This window comes from Quercus lobata, chromosome 1, assembly GCF_001633185.2.
Source record: "Quercus lobata isolate SW786 chromosome 1, ValleyOak3.0 Primary Assembly, whole genome shotgun sequence".
In the NCBI taxonomy this organism is placed as follows: Eukaryota; Viridiplantae; Streptophyta; class Magnoliopsida; order Fagales; family Fagaceae; genus Quercus; species Quercus lobata.
This window is the reverse complement of record NC_044904.1, coordinates 1896114-1918139: the sequence shown is the minus strand read 5'-3', so window position 1 is coordinate 1918139 and position 22026 is coordinate 1896114. Positions and strand designations below refer to the sequence as shown.

The 22026-nt window shown below is 32.6% G+C and overlaps 2 protein-coding genes across 2 annotated transcripts; both read left to right on the top strand.

Annotated features, from left to right (window-relative positions):
• Positions 1 to 12116: 12116 nt before the first annotated feature.
• On the top strand, positions 12117 to 16010 carry LOC115973892 (U-box domain-containing protein 11-like). The gene is made up of 4 exons (XM_031094134.1): positions 12117 to 12707; positions 13820 to 13936; positions 14106 to 14552; positions 14676 to 16010. Exons 1-4 carry the CDS (start codon positions 12402 to 12404, stop codon positions 15753 to 15755), a joined length of 1950 nt encoding a protein of 649 aa, XP_030949994.1. The 5' UTR covers positions 12117 to 12401; the 3' UTR covers positions 15756 to 16010.
• A 3003-nt stretch (positions 16011 to 19013) lies between these two features.
• Positions 19014 to 21795, top strand: LOC115984808 (uncharacterized protein At1g66480). The gene is made up of 2 exons (XM_031108044.1): positions 19014 to 19760; positions 21485 to 21795. Exons 1-2 carry the CDS (start codon positions 19128 to 19130, stop codon positions 21554 to 21556), a joined length of 705 nt encoding a protein of 234 aa, XP_030963904.1. The 5' UTR covers positions 19014 to 19127; the 3' UTR covers positions 21557 to 21795.
• The last annotated feature ends 231 nt before the right edge of the window (positions 21796 to 22026 follow it).

Below are 22026 nucleotides of genomic sequence, written 5' to 3'. Positions count from 1 at the left end.
TGGTCCACTGTAGTGATGTTTGGGATGAGAGGTTTTTGTAGAAAAAGGAGCTACCCATTGACAATTATATAACATTTTTCAATGTAATGTTAATAAATTCTTGATAAAATTACATTTTTTTTTTTTTACATTATTAAAGTCTTATATTTTTTTCTAATATAAGTGATGAATTTATTCTTATATGCTTCATTTTTAGACCATTCAAAACATATAGAGGATGAACCATTTACAAGGAGTACTAGAAACAAATTTCAACCATACATTAGATTATTTACAAAATATCTCATCTTATATAATAATTGAATGTGAAATGCATTGTGTTTCCTTAAAAAAAAGTTACAAAATTCTAACAAATAAAAAATATAGATAACTTAATTTAGAAAATCTAATATATTGTATCGACTATACTTTATTAGAAAATAATCACATCATTTTAAGAACAGTTTAAGACTAATACTTATAAGTCTCATAAGAGACTTCCTCTTATAATCATTATGATTGTTTTCATTTTTGTACCTTGAGTTTGAAATTTTATATTTTGATCCACCAAATATGATTTCGTTTTCAAAATAATCATTCCATTCATGTTTGTGATTGATCTAACTATTAAGTGCCAACAAAATGACATTTTTTTCTCTTGAATGACCAGATTAGTCACCTACATGGATGGAAGGATTATTTTGAAAACATAATTGAACTTAAATACTTAATGGACCAAAATAAAAATTCTAAAACTTTTAAAATTGTCTAATAATGTTGTTAAGTGTTTGGTATGAGGTGTTCTGCATTTGTTGGTGCAAGGTTATTGTGCAAGATCTCTTTTTCTTTTTCTTTTTTTCTCTCTCTCTCTCTCTCTCATTGAACAAAATTTCTCCTTCAAAATAAAAATGAACAGAAAAGAAGAGAAAGGACGAAGTTAATGGCTAATCATCTTTGGATTCGCTCAAGCAATTGTCCTTAGTCATACCCCACCAAAGCCTACATGAAAGGAACAAAATCTACAGCATTTCATGTGTAAGATATTGGGCCCAGACCAGCCCATGTGGTGTGCCCACCAATGGGCCTAGCCCGACTCAAGAGAACTAATTTTTGAATTATACTCGCTTTGTAATACCCCAAAAAAGTTCTGGTTTCACAAATATCATTTCGAAATCCAATTTGATAATTGCCATGAAGTTTTAATTTTTATACTTCTGGAGCTTGAGGCCCAACTCACTTACCCAATTAGGGTTATAAAGGAGGGTCGGACTAAACTATTGATGTAAATTATGCTTCTAACTAACATAGATCCATTTGAACAGCGTCTATTTCATAGGCCCATACCTCTATGTTCTTGTTCTCCGGATCCATTAAACAAAAGAATGCCAATTATAAATGTGGTAGATATTCTAATATTATATTTTGCATTACTTATTACTTATTAGCTTGTAACCACATGCATATGCATAGATACACTTAAAGATATACAATAAGATGTATAATATAATTCTTATATATATAATTTAAATACTATTGATAGTCATTTTTATATTTTGTTAACTCTTTAAAAAAATTTGTAAGGATATTATTAGGTATAAAATATAAATTATCTTCTTCATTTTTTTAATTATTGTGAAACTCTTTTTTTTTTTCGATTCATTTATTCTAGACTCTTTAGTTTTTATACTTAATAACTCACTTGAATGGATATTTATGATGTGGTCCCATATTTGATTATAAAATTAAGAAATAAAATTCTTTAAGAATAAATAATTTAGGACACATGATGCAAAATCAGAACTTTAATTTGAAATTCTAATTTGAGTTTATCTCTCAGCTTTACTTATTATTATATACATAGATTAGTATTATTTGAAGACAAATTAGACAAACACTTATCTCTTTCTATATAATATCTAAAAGCTTAAGCATAAAATTTATTATTATTACACTCTTGTTGAGCCACATTAGCATAGTATTTCGGTCTGTTTTGGTTTATTAGGTTCAATTCAGTCCATTTCGGTCCACTTTTGTCTATTTGGTACCCTTCGGTCTATTACGGTCCACTTCGTTCACTTCAGTCTACATCGGTCCAATTCAGTCCACTTTTGTCTATTCGGTCTGTATCGGTCTACCTAGGTTTATTACGGTCCACTTGGTTCACTTCGATCCACTTTGCTCTATTCGGTCTATTTCGGTCTACTTCTGTCCATTCCGTCCACTTTGATTCATTTCCGTCTAGTTCGGTTTTCTTTGGTCTATTCGGTCTACTTCAGTCGATTCAGTCCAGTTCGGTCTATTATGGTCCACCTGGTTTACTCCGGTCTACTTCGGTCCAATTTATTCCTCTTTGGTCTATTCGGTCTATTTCGGTTCACTTCTCTCTATTCAGTCCATATCAGTCTACGTCCATCTATTATGGTCCACTTTAGTCTATTCGGTCTACTTCTTTCCATTCGGTCCACTTTGGTTCATTTCGGTCTAGTTCGGTTTACGTTGGTCCATTCGGTCTACTTTATTGTGGTCCACTTGGTTCACTCTAGTTCGAGCCCATTCGTTCCACTTTGGTCTATTCGGTCCACTTCTGTCTATTCGGTCCAATTTGGTTAATTTAGGTCCAGTTCAATTTAATTTAGTCCATTTGGTCTATTTCAGTCCATTTCTATCTATTTAGTTCAAGTTGGTCCATTTCGGTCTATTTGGTCTACTTCGGTGATGTTTGGGAGGAAATGTTTGTGTAGAAAGAGGAGCTGCTCATTGACAATTATATCACATTTTCAACGTAATTTTGTTATAATTTCTTAATAAAATTACATTTTTCTTACATTATTAAAGTCTTGTATTTTTTTCTAATATTATTGATGGATTTATTTTTATGTGCTTCCTTTTTAGATCATTCAAAACATATAGAGGACGAACCATTTACAAGGAGTACTAGAAAAAAAAAAAAATTCAATCACACATTACATTATTTACAAAATATCTCATCTTATATAATACTTGAATGTAAAATGCATTGTGTTTCCTTAAAAATTAGAAAATTTAATATATTGTATCGATTATACTTTGTTAGAAAACAATCACATCATTTTAAGAATGATTTAAAACTAACACTGTGGGGGTGACAAACCAGGGAGCCCATACCAATGTATGTGTTGGGCCAGGGGCCTAGCCCAAAAAAGAACTCCTCCTTGGCCAAGCAAGGCCGAGGACAAAGGGGACGGTCTGTCATTGAGAGTGACACTCAGAACCATTCCATAGAAGAGGATAAATATTAAGAAAGAAAAGGACAAAGGAAGGCCTGGAAATATCTAAAAGAAAACTGCTACTATCGCATTAAGTGCTCTGCAACTAAACTGAATCCTGTTTTTCAGCCTTTACAATCACTCCCAACGACTTTGGGGAGGGGCTAATGGGACAAGTATCATCATTATCAACCTAAATCTACACGTGGACGGTGGAAATGGGAAGAAGATAATATAAAATAGGGGGGAAGGACTGGAAGAAAGAGGTCAATATATATGAAAAAGGAGTCTCGGATAAAATATGAGGACGTCTCTTCCTAGTAAATCTATGACATCTTTCTTTCTTTATCATCCAGACCTGTTGGTCGATCGTCTGATTCGCTAAGGTCTAAGTTTCCCACCCATTCTCTACAAATTCATTGTATTGGGCTCATTGGATCAAGAATCCATACAATTTAGGCTTGGGCTCCAAAATTGTGACCCTACAAACACGTATGAGACTCATCTACCATTTTTATTTTTCACTTAAAAAAAATATCATCAAAACAAATTTATTAATGTGTTGGAGGGATGTGTCATCAATGTTGATATAAACCCAGTATGTCAAGAGCCGAGTTCACAAATCTACATATATATATATATATATATATATCTCTGAATTCTCTTATTATAACTGAAAAAGAAAGTGGAAAATAAAAAAGAAAAATAAATATATGAGCATAAGAGACTTCCTCCTATAATCATGATAAAAGAAGAAGTATGGTGCATCTAGTCAAACTCAAATGGAAGCATGTTAATAGCTGAGGTTGATTGTTGCCTTCCTAATTCCTATAGCTAGATCCACTCACAAAAAACAATTCAACAATAATATTGTTGAAATTGTTCATTTCCAATGAATAAAATAATTCAATTGCCGTTCACCTTGCAAAGAACTATGATAGAATAATTATGGTCATACAAGACGTGCTCACAACTTATAATTGGTATGTGAGTGAGTAATGAAAGTATGAAACAAGAGTTAAAAGACGAAAATACCTTATTTGAACAAATAGTAATTGGCGTGTAGCTATATATATTTGCTTTAGTTTGTATTTTGTGCCTTGTGCCCATAGGATACAACAATTTTAAGGAGTTCCAGACTTTCTCAAATGTTGATATGACACCCCTGTTGTGTGTTCTTTGTGCACAAAACAAAGGATGCAAAGTTGCAAACCTACTCAGCCGAAAAAAAAGAAGAACAACAACAATATAATAAGGAAAAGTTGTAAACCTTATCCTATTTTTCACTTTTTTTTTGGAGATAAAAAACCTTATCCTTATATATATATATATATATTTATATATATATCACTCTTTGTTCTAGATTATCTAATACTTTGCTACTGTGCCCATTTACATAAATAGTTATTTTAAAGTGAAACCTCCAAGCTGTATATATTGTTCTTTAACTAAAAATAATATTGTGTCGAGGTAATCTTTCCTCATTGCAGTATACATTTTTCTTTCTAAGTATAAATGCCTATATATATCCTCCATCTACCACATCAAATAATTTACAAAATGAAACGACATCTTTGTATATTTTACTTATTAAAATATTTAGCTTTTTTTTTAAGATATTTTTAACTTATAGCGTCCGCTCAGTTTTTAGACCCCTTAAAACCACAATCAGATTAACCTAGGTAATTAGCCAAGTGATTACTTAGTCCAAGTTTCAGATCTAGGTTAACACAATCATATAATCATATCATGTAAAGCAACAGAAATATAAATAACACAATGATATGATGACCCAGGAAACCACACCGGTAAAAATTTGGGGAGGATTTAACCTAACTATCCTCAAGGTAAAACAGCAAATTCACTAGAAAGAATCGAAGTTCATACAATAAAACTTACAAGCCCCCATGTTCGACTTCTTATTGCTACCCACCAGTAGAACTTATTAACACGACCACGTGCAAGCTCCAAATCCACAGACTCCTTCTTTCTTTGGCCTTTGCAAAACACAAACACCCACGTTTGTGACTTTGAGATCTCACTCAAAGGTTTAGCAACACAAACTCTCCTGTTTGTGACTCTAAGACCACCCTTGAAGGTTTAGATCATCAGCACCTTTGATGACTAGAGAAGGCAGCAACTTCTACAACACCAGATCTTAAGATTCTTCAAGGAATAATACCGGTAGAAGACATAAGAGAGTTTTTGGGTACAAAACCCTAGATCTACAAAAGAGGCACAAGATGCACTCTAATCTCTCTAAAAAAACTCTCAAAACCTCACCTAGGATTAGCTTATAATGTCCTTTAAATACTGAAAAAAACGGCTCGCGATTTGGGCTTCAAACGAATAAGTTATGGCCTTTTTACGTTTGCTGATTTTGCTGATATGCGATTTTGGATTGATCGAACCTGTCTTTCGATCAATCGAACCAACCAGCTTGTAACTCATTTGTTTTTATCCTGAACTTGAGTTTTTTGTCTTGGGATTCAATGTAGACCATTCTAAACTAATGAGACTTAGTTTTTGTCATATTTTGTCATGGTTTACCAACATTACAAACTCAAAACCTAACATAAGATATCAATCGATTTTTAGTGTAAGGAAGGATTGAGTCCTAAGTCTCTTATTTAAATATTTAGCTCTTAATTTGAAAGAGTGGACCAGGAAATTGGTTTGGTATGCATTTATAATATCGTTCAATGTTTGACATATAGTTATAGGAGGTTAGAGAAAAAAAAATCTTCGACATTGTTCGTTTGGATTTGGATTGAATATGACGTGGTTCAATGTTTTGTAATGTATATCCACCAAGAGAAAAAATGTTATCTGAAATTGAATAACATAGCCGCAGAGAACCAGACAAACAACTAGTTGTTGGAGCCACGACAGCATTAGTTCATATCCAAATTAAACATATCGATTTAGTACTGTAAGAATAACTTAGAAATTTTCAAAAGTAGATAAGACCAAAGACACTGACAGAGAAAATTGTCAGCAATCTTTTTTTTTTTTTTTTTTTTGATTGGAAAAATTGTCTGCAATCTCCAATCTACAATTAGTGGATCCCACATTGTTCCAAGAAATAAGTTTTTGTTTGATGGCAAATCTTGATTATTTGATCTGTACGACTGTATCTCATTTTCGAAGACAACTATAAATAAAAAATATATATATTAAGATTTTTTAATTAGATAATTTATTGTGGAGCTTCTAAAATCTTATTTATCTATTTTAAAATAAATAAAATAGATTTTACTATCTCAATTAATATTTAAATAGATATTAAAATGATAATATTTAAAATTCATTTAAATGTTGATGACATTGTAAAATATAATCATTCATTTCTATTAGGTTTTGGGTCCGTTTGGATACAACTTATTTTTGCTGAAACTGAAAACTGAAAACATTGTAGCAAAATAATTTTTAAATGTGTGAATAGTACCGCAGGACCCATTTTTAATATTTTTTTTTCTAAATAAAGTGACTGTAGGTTTCGTAAACAGTATTGTGAACAGTGATGAATAGTGTTTTTTTTGTCTCAAAAAATAGAAAACGCGTGAAGAAGGAAAAAAAAAAAAAAAAAAGGGCAAAACACAAATACAAAAACGCAGACACCGGATCCAAACACTCACTTTAGTTTGGCAAGAAAATGACTTTTTTGTCACCTTTTCACTTGTCATCAAATCTATGTGTATTTATCGTTTCATTGCTTTGCAAACTAATTTGGTGCTTGTTGTTATTATAGTTTATAGTATTGTAATTGCGATCACATAATTGGTTTGATCGGTAATAAATTGATAAATTTTAAAAACTCTATAGTAGAGTTACACTAAAAATTATAAGGGATCTTAATCTTAAAAATACATAACACATCCATTTCATTTGTGCGCTTGCATGTGTGTAATGTTAGATTTTGTAAAGAAAGAATTGAGATATTCTATTCATGAACCACACATATCATATATATATATATATATATATATGTACAAGCCTCAAATATTAGAAATTAATACCACTAAGATTTATGGGTTCCAGTTAACTCAACTGGTAAAGTTTCTGATGATTGTATAAGAAATCTGAGATTCAATCCCCGCCTACACCAAAAACTGATTGATGTCTTGGTCTGATGATAAAAAGCTATCATCAAGAACGGACGCCATAGGTTGAAAATCTCTTTAAAAAAAAAAAATACCACTAGGATTTAAACGTAGCTCAACAAAAATAATATCTTTCGTTATATCTCATATTTATGATTTGAATCTCATGATTCATCTCTCCTTTTCCTACTATCTAGACGAGGCCAAAAAACAACTACCATATTAAAATATTTAGCTATAAATGCTTGAGAGGCCTTTAAATAAATTGGACCAAGAGTGTTTAATGCCGGAGAAAATTTTGGACAAACCTATTAAAAAAATTGTGGACACAACTGTCTTTAAATGTAGCCTATCAATCCCATCGAATTAAATGATATAACACAGGTAGATATCAGTTTAAATGTTGTATACACATCCATTCTTGCTGCCTGCCTGTCTGTTTATCGTTGTCCATCTTCCCTTTAATTTGTACTTTGCAAGAATCCATTTTGGAGAGAAAAAAGTGCAGTATTGAAATTGGAGTGGGGCGCCTTTTCGAAATAGGGCCAAGAAGCAATAGCAATATGCACTTTTCAGAGCAATGCAATGCAAGCCACATATATTTATTTCAAAATCTTTTTATTGCAAATTTGCAAGCCACATATAATATATTTCAAAATATATATATTTCTAACTAGACAGGGTGAAAAGTCATAAACTTTTATAGTTTGTATGAACGTACAACTCCCACTATTATTAAAAATATATATATTGACCAATTAAAATTTATTATTTCGGTAATTTATTTAAAAAATGTATAAAATAAATTGTGATCATAAATTTGTTCTAGACTTTTAATATGACTCATTAAGCGAAGACTTTTGTAACTCGATGCTATTACTTATTTTATTTAGAATAGGAACTAACGGTTGAGTGCAATATATTGTCTTTCCACAATATAAAAATTCTATGTTTGACAAAACTTCACAAAATATTAAAAAGAAGTAACAACTAAACAATTAACAAGTGGCAACAACTTTCTCAAAAAAAAAAACAAGTGGCAACAAATATTGTGGAAATAATAAGCTTAGTTCCTATCAAAAAAAAGTTTTGTTACAATTAAACAACAACTAATTTTTAGTCCTAAAACTTTGGAGTTGTTTAGGGATTTTCAAGAGACTAATCATGGTTGATAGTTGACTACATAAATTAATATGCCATTTTTTACTATTTTTACTATTGTTATTTTAGGTCATCCTTTACCTTTTTTTAATTCATTCCATGTGAATCAATAACTTTTCCTTATTGAAGCATTAATTGTTTGCCTCTGCACATGATCAAACAATCTCAAGTGATTTTTCCTCACACTTTCATTATTATGGGCTAATGATCGCCCTTATCTTTAAATGAGTTTCTTCATTTTGAATTATATATTTCCTCGTATTTCCATTAATCCATTTTAATATTCTTATTTTATAAACATGTTACTTCTTAACGGTCCAAAATTCAATACCATAGAATATAAGTGCCTTATAACAATCTTATAAAATAATGGTTACGACTAATTAGTTTCGAATCTAACTAATTTTAACAAAATAATAAAATCCTTAGGCTACCAAACATGCATATAAAAAGAAAAACTTAGCTTTTTTATTTTTTATATTTTTGTTCTTTGGGAGGAGGTGGGGGGACCAGGGGTTGCTTTGTTGCAAAATTATAAGAAAGCAAAACCACTATACTTATAGCACAACTATTGGCTATACAAAGTGATATATGGTGTAAGACAAATTTGGGCAGACTCAGAATAAGAATTTAGATTCTTACGAATATTATCTTCTTCTTCTTTTTTACATCATTGCAGATTGGGTGCACGATCGAATTTAAAAAAAAAAAAAAAAAAAGAGTGATTGTACATTTTTTTTAAATAAATAAATTTGGCGTTTTTATTAGTTCATGAGTGATTAAATTAAGGATATGAGATCATTTGCTTCCCATGTTTGGAATTTTTAGATAAATAAAAAAAAGCGATAAATACGTAATAAATTCTACAATTTGGCCTTCTTCTTCTTTTTTTGATCAGAACAATTTGATCTTAATTCCAATCCAAATTAAATTTTGAAGTTATAATTGCATCAATATCTATTGCATAGTTTCAAAATCCTTGCAATCTAAAACCTAATTGAGTTGTGGGTTCCAATAAGCTCAACTAGTAAAGTTTAATGGTTGAATAAGAGATTTGAGATTCAATCCCCACCTACGTCAAAAACCAATTGGTGTCTTAGTCTGATGATAAAGAGGGTAATCATCAGAAGTGGACGTCATAGATTGAAACTCTATCAAAATAAAATAAAACCTAATTGAGTCACTTTTGACTAAAAAGTAAAAACAACAAAAACCCTCCATAAAAGACATACTCATACATAAAAACTTGACAAATAAACATGATGTAAATACAGCTTAATTAGTATTTATGGGAAAGGGGAGTTTAAACTATAAATATCTAAAAAGGTTTATGAACCGTTTATAAGACTTTATATTTCTTTTAGTGAACAGATAAAGTATAAGTAATTGCTATGAATCAAAAAATAAAATTTTAAGATCTCATTTGAAACTAAAAATGCTTCTTTATTGATACAATTAAAACTATTATTCCAAAAAAAAAAAAAAAATCTTCTTTCATCTCTTTCTTTATAACTTTTATCTTGTTTAAAAAATATTTTTGGCAAGATATTATTAGTATTATCACAAAAACATTAGCGGTCACGCAAATAACATGAAGAACAAGATTAATATGGAGACAAAATCAAACATGAAGGCCCAAAATAAAAACTTTGAAATGTAAAAGTCCACATAATTATTAACCAAACTTTATAGGTCAAAAGTGTACTTTAGTCTAATTAATAAGATCATAACCAATACTCAATCCACATTATCTACCAAGCTTGGCTATGAACTTACTAAGAGTAAAACCCAAGAAATTTGAAAGAAGCAAACATAACCTCATCCTATCTCACCCCAAAGTCACTACCTTAAGCATATAAAGGGTTAGTGGCTATCAGCTTATTGACGTTTTTTTTCTTTTTTTAAGGTCTTTTTTGAAACAGTTCTTCAATTTTTATTTATTTATTTTATAATTTGATAGGTGGGGGAGGGAAATTTTGAACACAGACGTCTCCATCAAAAACACCAAAAAATAACAATTGAATTATAAGACTCTTGGCATTTTTTGTCATTGTTGATTGCTATATCAACGGTAAAATCAACTAGTTTATCAATAATAATAATACTACAATTCTTCTAGTACCACAACCTTTGTACATTTTTTTTTTTTTTTTTTTGAGAAGAAACCTTTGTACAACTTTAATGCGAGTGATTGCGATTAGGGGTGATAATTCGTGTTCCCGGGTCAAGTTCATGTCGTATTGAGCCATGACTATTCGATTATATGGGTTGACCCAAACTCAACCTATTTAGTAAACGTGTCAAGAATCCCCAACCCTAACTAGACTTGTTTATTAAATAGATCGACCTGACACAACATGTTTAACTCTTTTAATTAACAAGTCATGTAAAAGTCAATACAAATAACTCGTTTAATAACTTGTTTGATTAATAGGTCATACATGACCTAATGAACTTGTTATCAATTCTCATACATCTAAAATTAAAATTCAATTACAACCACTATTTAGTAATAAACATATAATTACAACCATAAATTAAGTAATAATAACAAAATAATAATAATAAATGCTAATACCTTTATAAGCTAAATTGGCCAAACGAGTTAAACGGGTTCGCATGTTGAACACAAACTGTTTATTAAAAGGGTCAGTCGTATCGACTTGAATATGACCCGAACTTGTTTAGTCTCAACCTATGACCTGTTTATAAACTGGTTAGTTATGTCGGATTCGCGGGTCATGTCAAATTTTGCCACCCCTAATTACGAATCACTGCCTACTACTTTTACATGAACTCACCATTTTTTTTCCATCACTTACAATTGAGCACGTTAGAATTGAGTTATAAAGTTCTTGACAGTTTTTGCAATAGTATATTGCTTATGTCAAAAATATCATCAAGAACAATAATAATACTACTGTTTTTTTCTAGTATCACAACTTTTGTACAACTTGGGCATGGCGATTGTGAGTAGCTACTTACGAATTTCACTTAAACCTATCATTTATTCTTCATCGCTCACAATTAATTTCATCACAATTACATAGGAAGGGTTAAACTTATGTATAGTGTATAGACGTATTGAAATTTGAACACAAACGCGTTCAAATTTCAACGTATCATTGCATTGCTGCATTGGATGCAAGCCGTATCGTGAAGTAAGAAAAGTCCTTAAAAGTTACGTGGGTAGAACTCCTAATAAAAATAATAATAGAATGTCCCCGTTGATGTCATCCATTACAGCTAACTACTAAAATAAGCCAAAAAGGAAATTGCCACTTCAGGTTCGATACAACATACAAGTCATGAACCCTGCACATACATTCCCAATCAAAAGTTGCCACGCAGAAACCCAATCCCATCTACAACACACAAGATTGACCCACCCAATCGTTGATCCTCAAAACTAAGTTCAAAGTCTTACGTGGCATGGCCTAATTGGGCACAAACCACCCTTCAGTAGAGGAAAAAAAAAATATAATAGATTAAGGGCATTACAGAGTTCACAGGCTGGCATGGTTGGAAAAGTAGCACCGCTGTAATAATTATTATTTTATCAAAAATAAAAATATTCCTATATAATATAATATAGTAATGCTGTAAAGTAACAAGTGAAAAGCGCGGAGGGAATTTAGTTGAGTTGTAATACAATTCATTGGATTCCAAATCCAACTGTATTTTCTTGTTTCTTTCTTCAACTTCTAATATTACTTCTTTCTCTTTCTCTATTTCAACCCCCGAGATTCTCGCTTTCCCCAACTCACGCTCATTTTTTTAAAATAAAAAAATCAAATCAAAACGCTTATTAGATAACAAAAACCAAATGCATTATTATCAGAAACACAGAGAGAAAAATTAGCTGAGCGAGCGAGTGATTGACTCGGGGGTCACGTGAGTGGCACGTGACGAGATGGATGTTACCGGCGAAGTTTTACTGGTGCTTGAGCTCGTCGGGGAAGTTACTGCGGCCGGCATTGCCGTTGGCGGTGGTGGAAACGACGGCGTGTCGTTTAGGAAGGACTGTACGGATCTGGTGCGGAAGATTTCGCTGCTCTCGCATTTGCTTGAGGAGATCAGAGAGTTTCGTGCGGCGTCGGCGACTTCTGATGATGTGGATGTGGAGTCGGAGTCGTGGTCGTCCGATCTGGTTGTGGCTCTCCGAGCTGCTAAGCGGCTTTTGTCTCTCGCCGGGAGCTTCCGCTCCAAGAGCTCTTCCGTGAGTTTCATGTTATTCTTTGTGTGTGCATGTGTTTGTATGTAGTGTCTGTTTGGTTGCTCGGAAAGTGAGAGAGAAAGAAAAAAGAAAATTTCAAGCTCCGAAAATAGTTATACTTGATGCATTAAAGCAGTAGAGTTGAGTTTAGGACTTGAGTTTTTTTTTTTTTTTGAATCTCGCATTCTGGATTTTTGTTTTGTTTCGATCGTTTCCTGCATTTTCTCGGCAAACAAACGTAGCGTTTGTGTGAATTGTCATGGAATTTGCTTGCTTTTATTTTTTTGGAAATTTAGATCTATGCTATGGTTTTTTTTTTTTTTTTTTGGTGATAGTGACAATGTGATTTTTCCGTACGATCTTGTACGAAAGTAATTAGATTGATAGCAAAGTTGAGCTTTGATTGCACAGTTTCTTATTCTAAATTGACGTGTTTGGATTTGTTGATGATAAAGAATAATCAACATCACTATTGGTTTGAAATAGTTATAATTCGAAGAACAGTGAATTGCAGTTCTCTCTTAAACTTTGAAAAAAAAAAAAAAAACCTCTGATAAAACATTGTTGCCAAGTCAACTGGCATTTCCTAGTGTTTTCAATAGAGATTTTCAGAATCCTCAGATTGTTAATGTTTGAATTGGATACCAGGAAATTTCTTGCTAGCGATTTATTGATTGATTGATTGGACGTCATTAGCTGGATTTGAGTCAACCCAACAAAGCACATAAACTAGGTGGATCTATTATTTGTGCTTAATGGGCATGCCAAATTTTGTACAAATTGGAAATTTTGAATCTTTTGCATGTAATTTCAAAAATACCCACGTGAAATTGTTATTGATCTCTAATCATCTTGATATTTTACATGCATGAAGAGTATAAGGAGATGATAATCCAACAGTTCATATAAATAAATAAAATAAAAACTCATTCAACAAAAAGTCTATTTATAGCTAATCCTATGTCCTTGCAATGGGAATTAATAAGTGTGCTTTTTATTTAGACGCAAATTGTTTGAGTTGCATCCTTATTCTTGCTAAGACTCTGTTGTTGTCATGTGCATCCTTAAAAGAATGTCTAGGTACCTCTCTGAAATTTGCTATATCTTGATTTAAGGATGGAACTACCAGGAGAATTGCCTCCCTATTTCAATCTGTGACATGGAAATTGGAGAAAGCATTGAGCAGCATTCCATATGATCATTTTGACATCTCGGAGGAAGTTCAAGAACAGGTAGGAGTTGATATATCTATGGTGCTTTTCATATCAACTGGACTTGTACTTTATAGTTTTTCTTTTACTAGAATGGCAGAAATGAGTGCATATAGCCGACCCTGACTAATCTGTCGAGGATCCATAGCTGACCAAAAATTTTGAGACTAAGGCTTTGTTGTTGTTGTAGGTGGAGTTGGTGAGATCACAATTGAGAAGAGCCACAGAAAGATATGGGTCCTTGAATTCAAAAATGTTATCTCATGTCTTAGCCCAGCTGCTGAATGAAGAAATTGATCAGCAATTGGGCAATAGGTTGATTAGAAGTCTCCATATTCAGAATAATGGTAGTATTGACAGTGAAGTTTCATCAAAGATGGGTGCTGTTCCAGAAAGTAATGGTTCAAAAAGCCATGGTGTAAATATAATAAGTTATAAATCTAAAAGGCTCGGAAACACTTCTGATCATTCTGAAGCCTGTCTAGTAATTGACATTGATGCTGATGGACAAGACAATTCACCCAACAAGAGTTTAGATGAAATCAAGAAGCCTGATCCAATTGCAATTCCTGATGATTTTCTTTGCCCTATATCCTTGGAACTCATGAGGGATCCAGTTATTGTGGCCACAGGGCAGGTATATTACACTTAAAATTATATTTTGACATATGTTCTTGTAAAAGAGATTTTCTTGAAATTATGGAAATCTTTCTCTTTCATATACCCTGCCTTCTGATATCTCTCTCTCTTAATTGTTCAGACATATGAGAGATCTTTCATACAGAGATGGATAGACTCTGGGAATGCAACATGTCCAAAAACTCAGCAAAAGCTCGAAAATTTTACACTCACTCCAAATTATGTTCTGAGAAGTCTAATTACTCAGTGGTGTGCCAAGCATAATATTGAGCAGCCAACAGGACTAACAAATGGAAAAATAAAAAAGAGTGACGGATCATTTCGTGATGTTAGTGGGGACATAGCAGCCATTCAAGCTCTTGTCCGCAAGCTCTCTAGCCGGTCTGTTGAGGAGCGTAGAACAGCTGCAGCTGAAATCCGATCACTATCTAAAAGAAGCACAGATAACAGAATACTAATTGCAGAATCTGGAGGCATTCCAATTCTGGTCAACCTTTTAACCTCAGAAGACGTGTTAACACAGGAAAATGCAGTTACATCCATTCTCAACCTCTCTATATATGAAAACAACAAGGGACTCATAATGCTTGCCGGAGCTATCCCTTCAATTGTCCAAGTCCTCAGAAATGGAAGCATGGAAGCAAGAGAGAATGCAGCAGCTACCCTTTTTAGCTTGTCACTTGGAGATGAGAACAAAATAATAATAGGTGCATCAGGTGCAATCCCAGTTTTGGTGGTATTGCTCCAAGATGGAAGCACTAGAGGGAAGAAAGATGCTGCGACAGCGCTGTTCAATTTGTGCATTTATCAGGGAAACAAGGGTAGAGCTATTAGGGCAGGGATCATCTCAGCGTTATTGAAGATGCTTACAGATCCGAGCAATTGTATGGTTGATGAAGCTCTAACTATAATGTCAGTTCTTGCTAGCCACCATGAAGCAAAGGTTGCTATTGTAAAGGCTAGTACTATTCCTGTCTTGATAGACCTTTTGAGAACTGGACTACCTCGCAATAAAGAAAATGCGGCTGCAATTTTACTTGCTTTGTGCAAGAGAGATTCTGACAATCTTGGCTGCATAAGTAGGCTTGGTGCTGTCATACCCTTGACAGAGCTTGCTAAAAGCGGCACAGAGAGGGCCAAACGGAAGGCCACTTCATTGTTGGAGCATCTTCGAAAGTTACAACAGTTCCAACAGGTGTAGTTGTAATAAAGGGAAATTTTTTTATTTATTCCATTGCTTCCAATTATTTGACAATGAATTTCAGGCGTGACAACTGAGAATAGGAGCTTGAGATATTAATGACTTTCTCATTGCTTCTACTTATTTAATATTTATTCCCTCCTGTATGAGTGTGTAAAAAGTTCATTCCTTCTGTACTGAGTGTGTAAAAAATTCATTTGATATAATGCTTATCGCAAAATTCTTCACTGGCAATTGCAGTTTCATGTTTGATCTTTTGTTGTGATTGAAAAGCTGTTACTTAGGATTTGCAATGGTCAACAGTAGAAAACACAAATTATTCTGCTATATAAGCCATTTAGGAAATGATTTTGCAAAAGCAATCTGACATGAAAGGGACCTATAAATTAGATTCATATATGCAAGAGATATCCAAGGCTTCATCTTTGTATATAAAAAATTTGATGACAATTGGCTGCACTGTTTTTGATTGGCACACTAAAGAAGCACTGTATCAAAGAGTGCAGCCCTTAAAGTCATTAAAGCACTTTTGTTACATAAACCAAATTTGTTCCTATTAAAATAATTGCCTCCTGGTTGGTGAGCTTTAAAGCATAATCTCAATGGCTGAGATTGCTATTACTATGTGTTAGTCCAATCGAGCTACATTTTCAGCCCTTAATTGCTATTTTAATAAATGAAAAGCGGATTGTGCCAACTGTTTACTTTTGGTTTTGGGGAGTAAGATAATGAAGGAAAAAACAATTTCTTGATGGCTTCTTTCTCTTCTTTTTTCCCCTTTTTCTTTATGCAAATTTTGAGGCAAAATTTGCTAAATAGTAGTTTTTTTGAAAAAAATTTGGTACATAGCATGCGTTTGAAACTATTTGTAAGTTGGACTATTTTTGAGCTCAAGTTTGAGCTGAAACTCGAGTTTGACAAACTCGAGTTCCAAGCACCATGCAGCAATATTGAATGGAACTCAAGTTTGACAAGCTCGAGTTCCGGCCCAAACTTGAGTCTGCCAAATTTGAATTCCAAAAATAGTTTAACTTACAAAATAGTTTCATTGGTGTGTTGGTTTCCTAAAATTTTTCTAAAATCATGCTATCTGGCAAATTTTGCCCACTTTTTGAAGCTAAGTTAAGTGCAAAATGTGAGGTCCACGACACATTATATTCTTAAAATAAGTGTAGTAGACATGAGGGTGAAAGGTATATGAGTGACAAACCAATAAAAGATAAGGAGATAATGAATTCAGTTTAAGGGCTAGTCACATCAATTAAAGATAAGATAATGGAAAGTGTTGAGTCCTATTTAGATCCCAATATTAATTATGCAGTGGATTTATTAATTAATTATGAATTAACTCAATTATGTGATCCACAATATTAATATTATAAACCACAAATAGCAACGCGTCAAATCATAAAGCAATAAACATAAAGCGATAAAAATAATATAATTAAGAGCAATTTAAATCTAAAAATAATTATAATAGCAAAAAAATAAAAAATAAACCTTCTTTTGAAAAACACATAGACCATATGAAAGCAGAGAGAACAAAGTGGTAAAAGAAAAAAAAAAAATACTTATAGTTTACATTTCAAGAAAATGTTTAAGTTAATAAATTGGCTTAAATATTAAGCCAATTTACACACAGTTTTTTAAAGTTTCATATCTTTAAGGTAAAGTTTGTTCCTATATGATTTATGTTTCAAGTCAAATAAACCAATAAACTTAAGTTATTCCAAACAAACTTTAGTGTATGTTTGGCATTGTCGTAGAAAGTAGAGGTTTTTAGTTGTAAAGCTTTAATTGCATGTAGAGCTTTTTGTGATATAAAGTTTTAATTGAAAACCTCTTTAACATTTTAAGTGTGCAATATATAAATACAAATTTAAAATTTTGGATTAATAAAGATTGAAAAATAGATTGTAAAACTTTTTTTCCTTTCTAAAAGTTATAATTTAAATTTTATTTTATTTGTTTGCTGAAAAAAACTAAAGAAATCTGAAACACTTTTTTATGCTTTTGACTGTACTTTACCTGCAATTTGCATCAGTTTTTTTTTGAAATGCTCTCTAATCGTGCCTTTTAATTTTCAAATTTGCCTTTTTTGAATTGCTCTTTGATTGTGCCCTTTTAATTTTCAAATTCGTAGCTCAAAATTCAGTTGGTTTGCATTTTTCTTCTTTTGGGCTTTTACAGTTACAAGAAGTGGGAAAAAAGAATTTGAACTTAACTTCTCCAGCATGGTCATATTAATTTGTTTCAACCCTGTTAAAGATGCTAAAAATTTTGGAAAGTACAAAGGTGTTTGCCAGGAAATATGGGAAATCATGAGTACAAATTAAGTACAAACAGCTGGTGTTGAACCCAAAATACAGCTGGGTGTTATTGAAGCGAAAATTTCTGATCATGTTTTTGTCTGTGTGTAAAAGTTTTCTTAATTTTTGTCAAATTCTTTGACACTTTCGATTTAAGTCTTTGGACCACAACAATATATGTATGATAGATATATTAATAACAGTAGTCACAAATTGATGAACAGTACAAACTACTTTTCTCGGTCAGTTGAGTTTCAATTATCGTCCAGGATAATTAGATATAGTTAGAAAACTTGGGCAGCTTCGAATTTGATGAGCGGACCATCATTTTAGACTTGGTGTTTGATTATTCTTCAAAAACTATTACGTTATAGACTAGAGCATAGTAAGTTAGTCCCACCAATATTGGGTCAACATGACAATTGATAAACAATACTTCACCTGTGTTAAAAGTCACAAACATATTACTTTACGTAGTTTTCATGTGAAAAGATACATATAATTTCACGTAAAAAAAATTGATCTTCCAATAAGCACCATGAATTAAGTCAAATTTCACATGTATTAGTAGGAATATTAACAAAGATTGTGTGAATCCACGCCGTGATCTCCGTGAATCAATAATGTTATTGAAGAATGAAACAAATATGATTAGGTAATCATCTTTCAAACCCCCACATATCACGGGGCTAGGTTTCGGGGGTTTCAATTTGTCCTCCAAACATTTGAGAGATGTGGTTGTTGAAAACACTATAGTGAGGACAAATATCAACGAGTTCAAATAGGCGCCCTTTTGTTTTTTTAATTAATACCAATGAAAGTGAAAGCCTACGTATATGTTATTTTTTCAAAAGGTAGGCTAATTTTCAAACCTTGCCTTCTTTTATTGACCAAAGATCTTAACCAATAACAACCCATGAAACAACGTCCTTATCCCTCACACCAACCGCTATAATTTTTAAACCACGAAGAGCTGCTTTATTGTTCACTTGGTACTCAAAAGAGGGATCAAAAACCAAACTTGGTTAGCGAGAGAGAGCAGAGAGAAAAGGAAAAGCCAAAAATGGGGAATAGTTTGGGAGCTAAGAAGAGTGCAAAGGTGATGAAAATAAACGGTGAGACATTGAAGTTGAAGACACCAGTTAAAGCTGGGGCGGTAGTTAAGGACTACCCAGGTCATGTTTTAATAGAATCTGAAGCTGTAAAGCATTTTGGCATTAGAGCAAAGGCTTTAGAGCCACACCAAGAGTTGGAGCCAAAGAGGCTCTATTTCCTAGTAGAGTTGCCAAATGCTCCAAAAGAGACAGTTCCAAGAAGGGTTCGGTCGGGGATAAACATGAGTGCCAAAGACAGACTTGAGAGCCTAATGCTGTCTAGGAGGTCAGTTTCTGACCTTACTATAATGAAATCAACAAGCATTTTGCCCGAGGAGTGTTACGGCAAAGAAGGGTCACAACATGGGGGTGCACTTCGTGTCAAAATGAGGCTTCCAAGGGCAGAAGTTGAGAAATTGATGAAAGAGAGCAGAGACAAGGCTGAGGTAGCAGAGAAGATTATGGATCTTTGCAGGGCTAACACTGGCAACAATAATGGTGGGCATGAAATTGCACATGAGGGCATGGCCTTGGACCAACAAGTGCATTGGAAGGGTGACCATAATCATGGAAGAGTTAGAGAGGGCATCAAGGGGCGTGAGGTATGCTTTCTCTAAGACACTAATTCAATTTTCATGCCATTTTCTCCGGAAGAATATAATATGTATCCAATATATGCATATATTATTATTTTTTTACTGTATATATGTCCCATGTATATGATTGTAGAGTTCACACATTATGAGAAAAAATATGCATGAATCATAATTATTAGTTCACATACTAAAAGAAAAATGCATTTCATGCATCTTACTTAAACTATAACTATAGTAGAGTTTACACAAAATGAGAATGAGGATGCACTATTGATTGAATTTGACATTTTGGCTTTGTGTGTTTGGGTTTGTGTGTGTTGAACAACATTTCGAGCAGTGGTCCATTGCGAATTTGGTAAACCTAAAATTGACCATCACGTGGTTGTGGACCAGCAAATGATTATGTTATTTGTTGTGCGTTTCTTATCAATACGTGGTTTCATGTATTTTGTGAGCTACTCCTTGATTATTATTTTTCAGCAAAGGGTAATAATTTAAGCCATATATATATATATATATATATATAGGTTAAATTATATCCATAATTTTGATCAAGCTAAGATCCAATTCCATGTGTCTACTACTCAGGGTACGTAATATTATTTAGCCAAACGGCAAGTAGTAGCTCACAAACTTTTACCAGTGGAAACTGGAAGCTCGTAGTTTATAGTTCTTAAAGTGCAAGTTCTAATACGAGTTAACTACTTGAAAAAACCTCAATTTTTTTTAAAAAAAATAGGTCTAATGACAATATATACTTTTTTCAACCGTAACATGATCTGATATGATTGTCAATGGTAGATTCATGAAAAAAAATGTTGATAACCTAATACGTCAACAATTATGAGGAAAATGTTATGTCCTAGCATTTCTCTTAAAAAAAAAAAAAATCAAATTTCAATTTCTGAACATTTATTGGTTTCACCCACACACAGCACGTGCTCTTTTAGCTATTTTAGACTTTCAAACCTTTCCTACTCCATTAAAAAAATAGTACTTTCTTTGGGTGTTTGAATTGAGTTGTAACTGCATGTTTGACATTTTCTTTGTAGGTTAGTAAAATAAAGGAGCTAATTAAATGAGCTTCCTACCATATAAGCATGTGTTCATTGAATTTGAATCCGGCCCGAAAAATAAGAAACTTGGGCACGGCTAAGTCAGTCCTTTATTTATGTGGGCATGGGCTCAATGCTTGCCTTTTGAACACCTGATACAGTAGCCTGACCATTCAAAAAAAGAAACCATCCAAAATTGAATTTAGTCCAAGTTTTCGGTTTCTTTTTTATCCTTTCTTTTGGATGACTCAAAACCAGATGTGAATGCGATTGCACGTTTATTTTTTGTTGTTGACTAAGTGAAATTTCACTTTGGCCCACAACAAGTGCAAAACAAAAGGGATGTGTGACAAAATCAATGCAAAATTCGGTTTTTACGGACTTTCTTTGTATGAATTGATATGTACATAGTGTCTTGTTAATGTCTGCTCTTATAATATCTATTTAATTATCAAATTTAGAAAAAAATTTATGAAAAATTAAAGTAGTTGTTAGAAGTTAAAATAATTAGATACTTTTTCATTTTTCTATAAAAAAATTTCTAAAATAGTTTACTAATAAAATCCATGCATGTATATATAGCCACACATGAAGTTTATCGTATCTAGTGCACAAAGTTCTCAGTATTTTATTCAGCAGAATTACTAACTTTTTTTTTTTTTTTTTTGATGCTAGAAATTGCAGAAGCGAGTGAGTTTCATGCCAATGACTGAAGCAGAGATTCAAATAGCTGTTCAAGCTTCTTAGCAGATGATCAAATAACCTAGATGGGCATTTGAAATGAGGCACACAACACAATCTTAGACTATGGACCATTATGCACTCTCTACCCTCTAACCAACCAATACTCAGTGTCATGTGTGTTACTTTTGTACATGTAACAAAGAAGTTGTTGGATGCTAAATAAAAGCTTATAGTGATACATACATAAACTACTTATTGAGGAGATATATATTATGGTACATGCAACAACTTTAACTTTACAATGACTCTTGGTAAACTTTACATTTCTTCTTGGTTCTTCTTATCAAGATGTCTTTAGCCATGGATGAAGTTTAAATGGAACAAAAATTATATGGGTAACAGAAAGCAAATACATGCATGAACCAAAGTCACAACAGGTAATATAATACTTATAATAATTTGAATGGTAAAATTGTTCGGCAATTTACTTACATCCACAAGATTGCAATGATTTCACTATTTTTAAGAAAAAA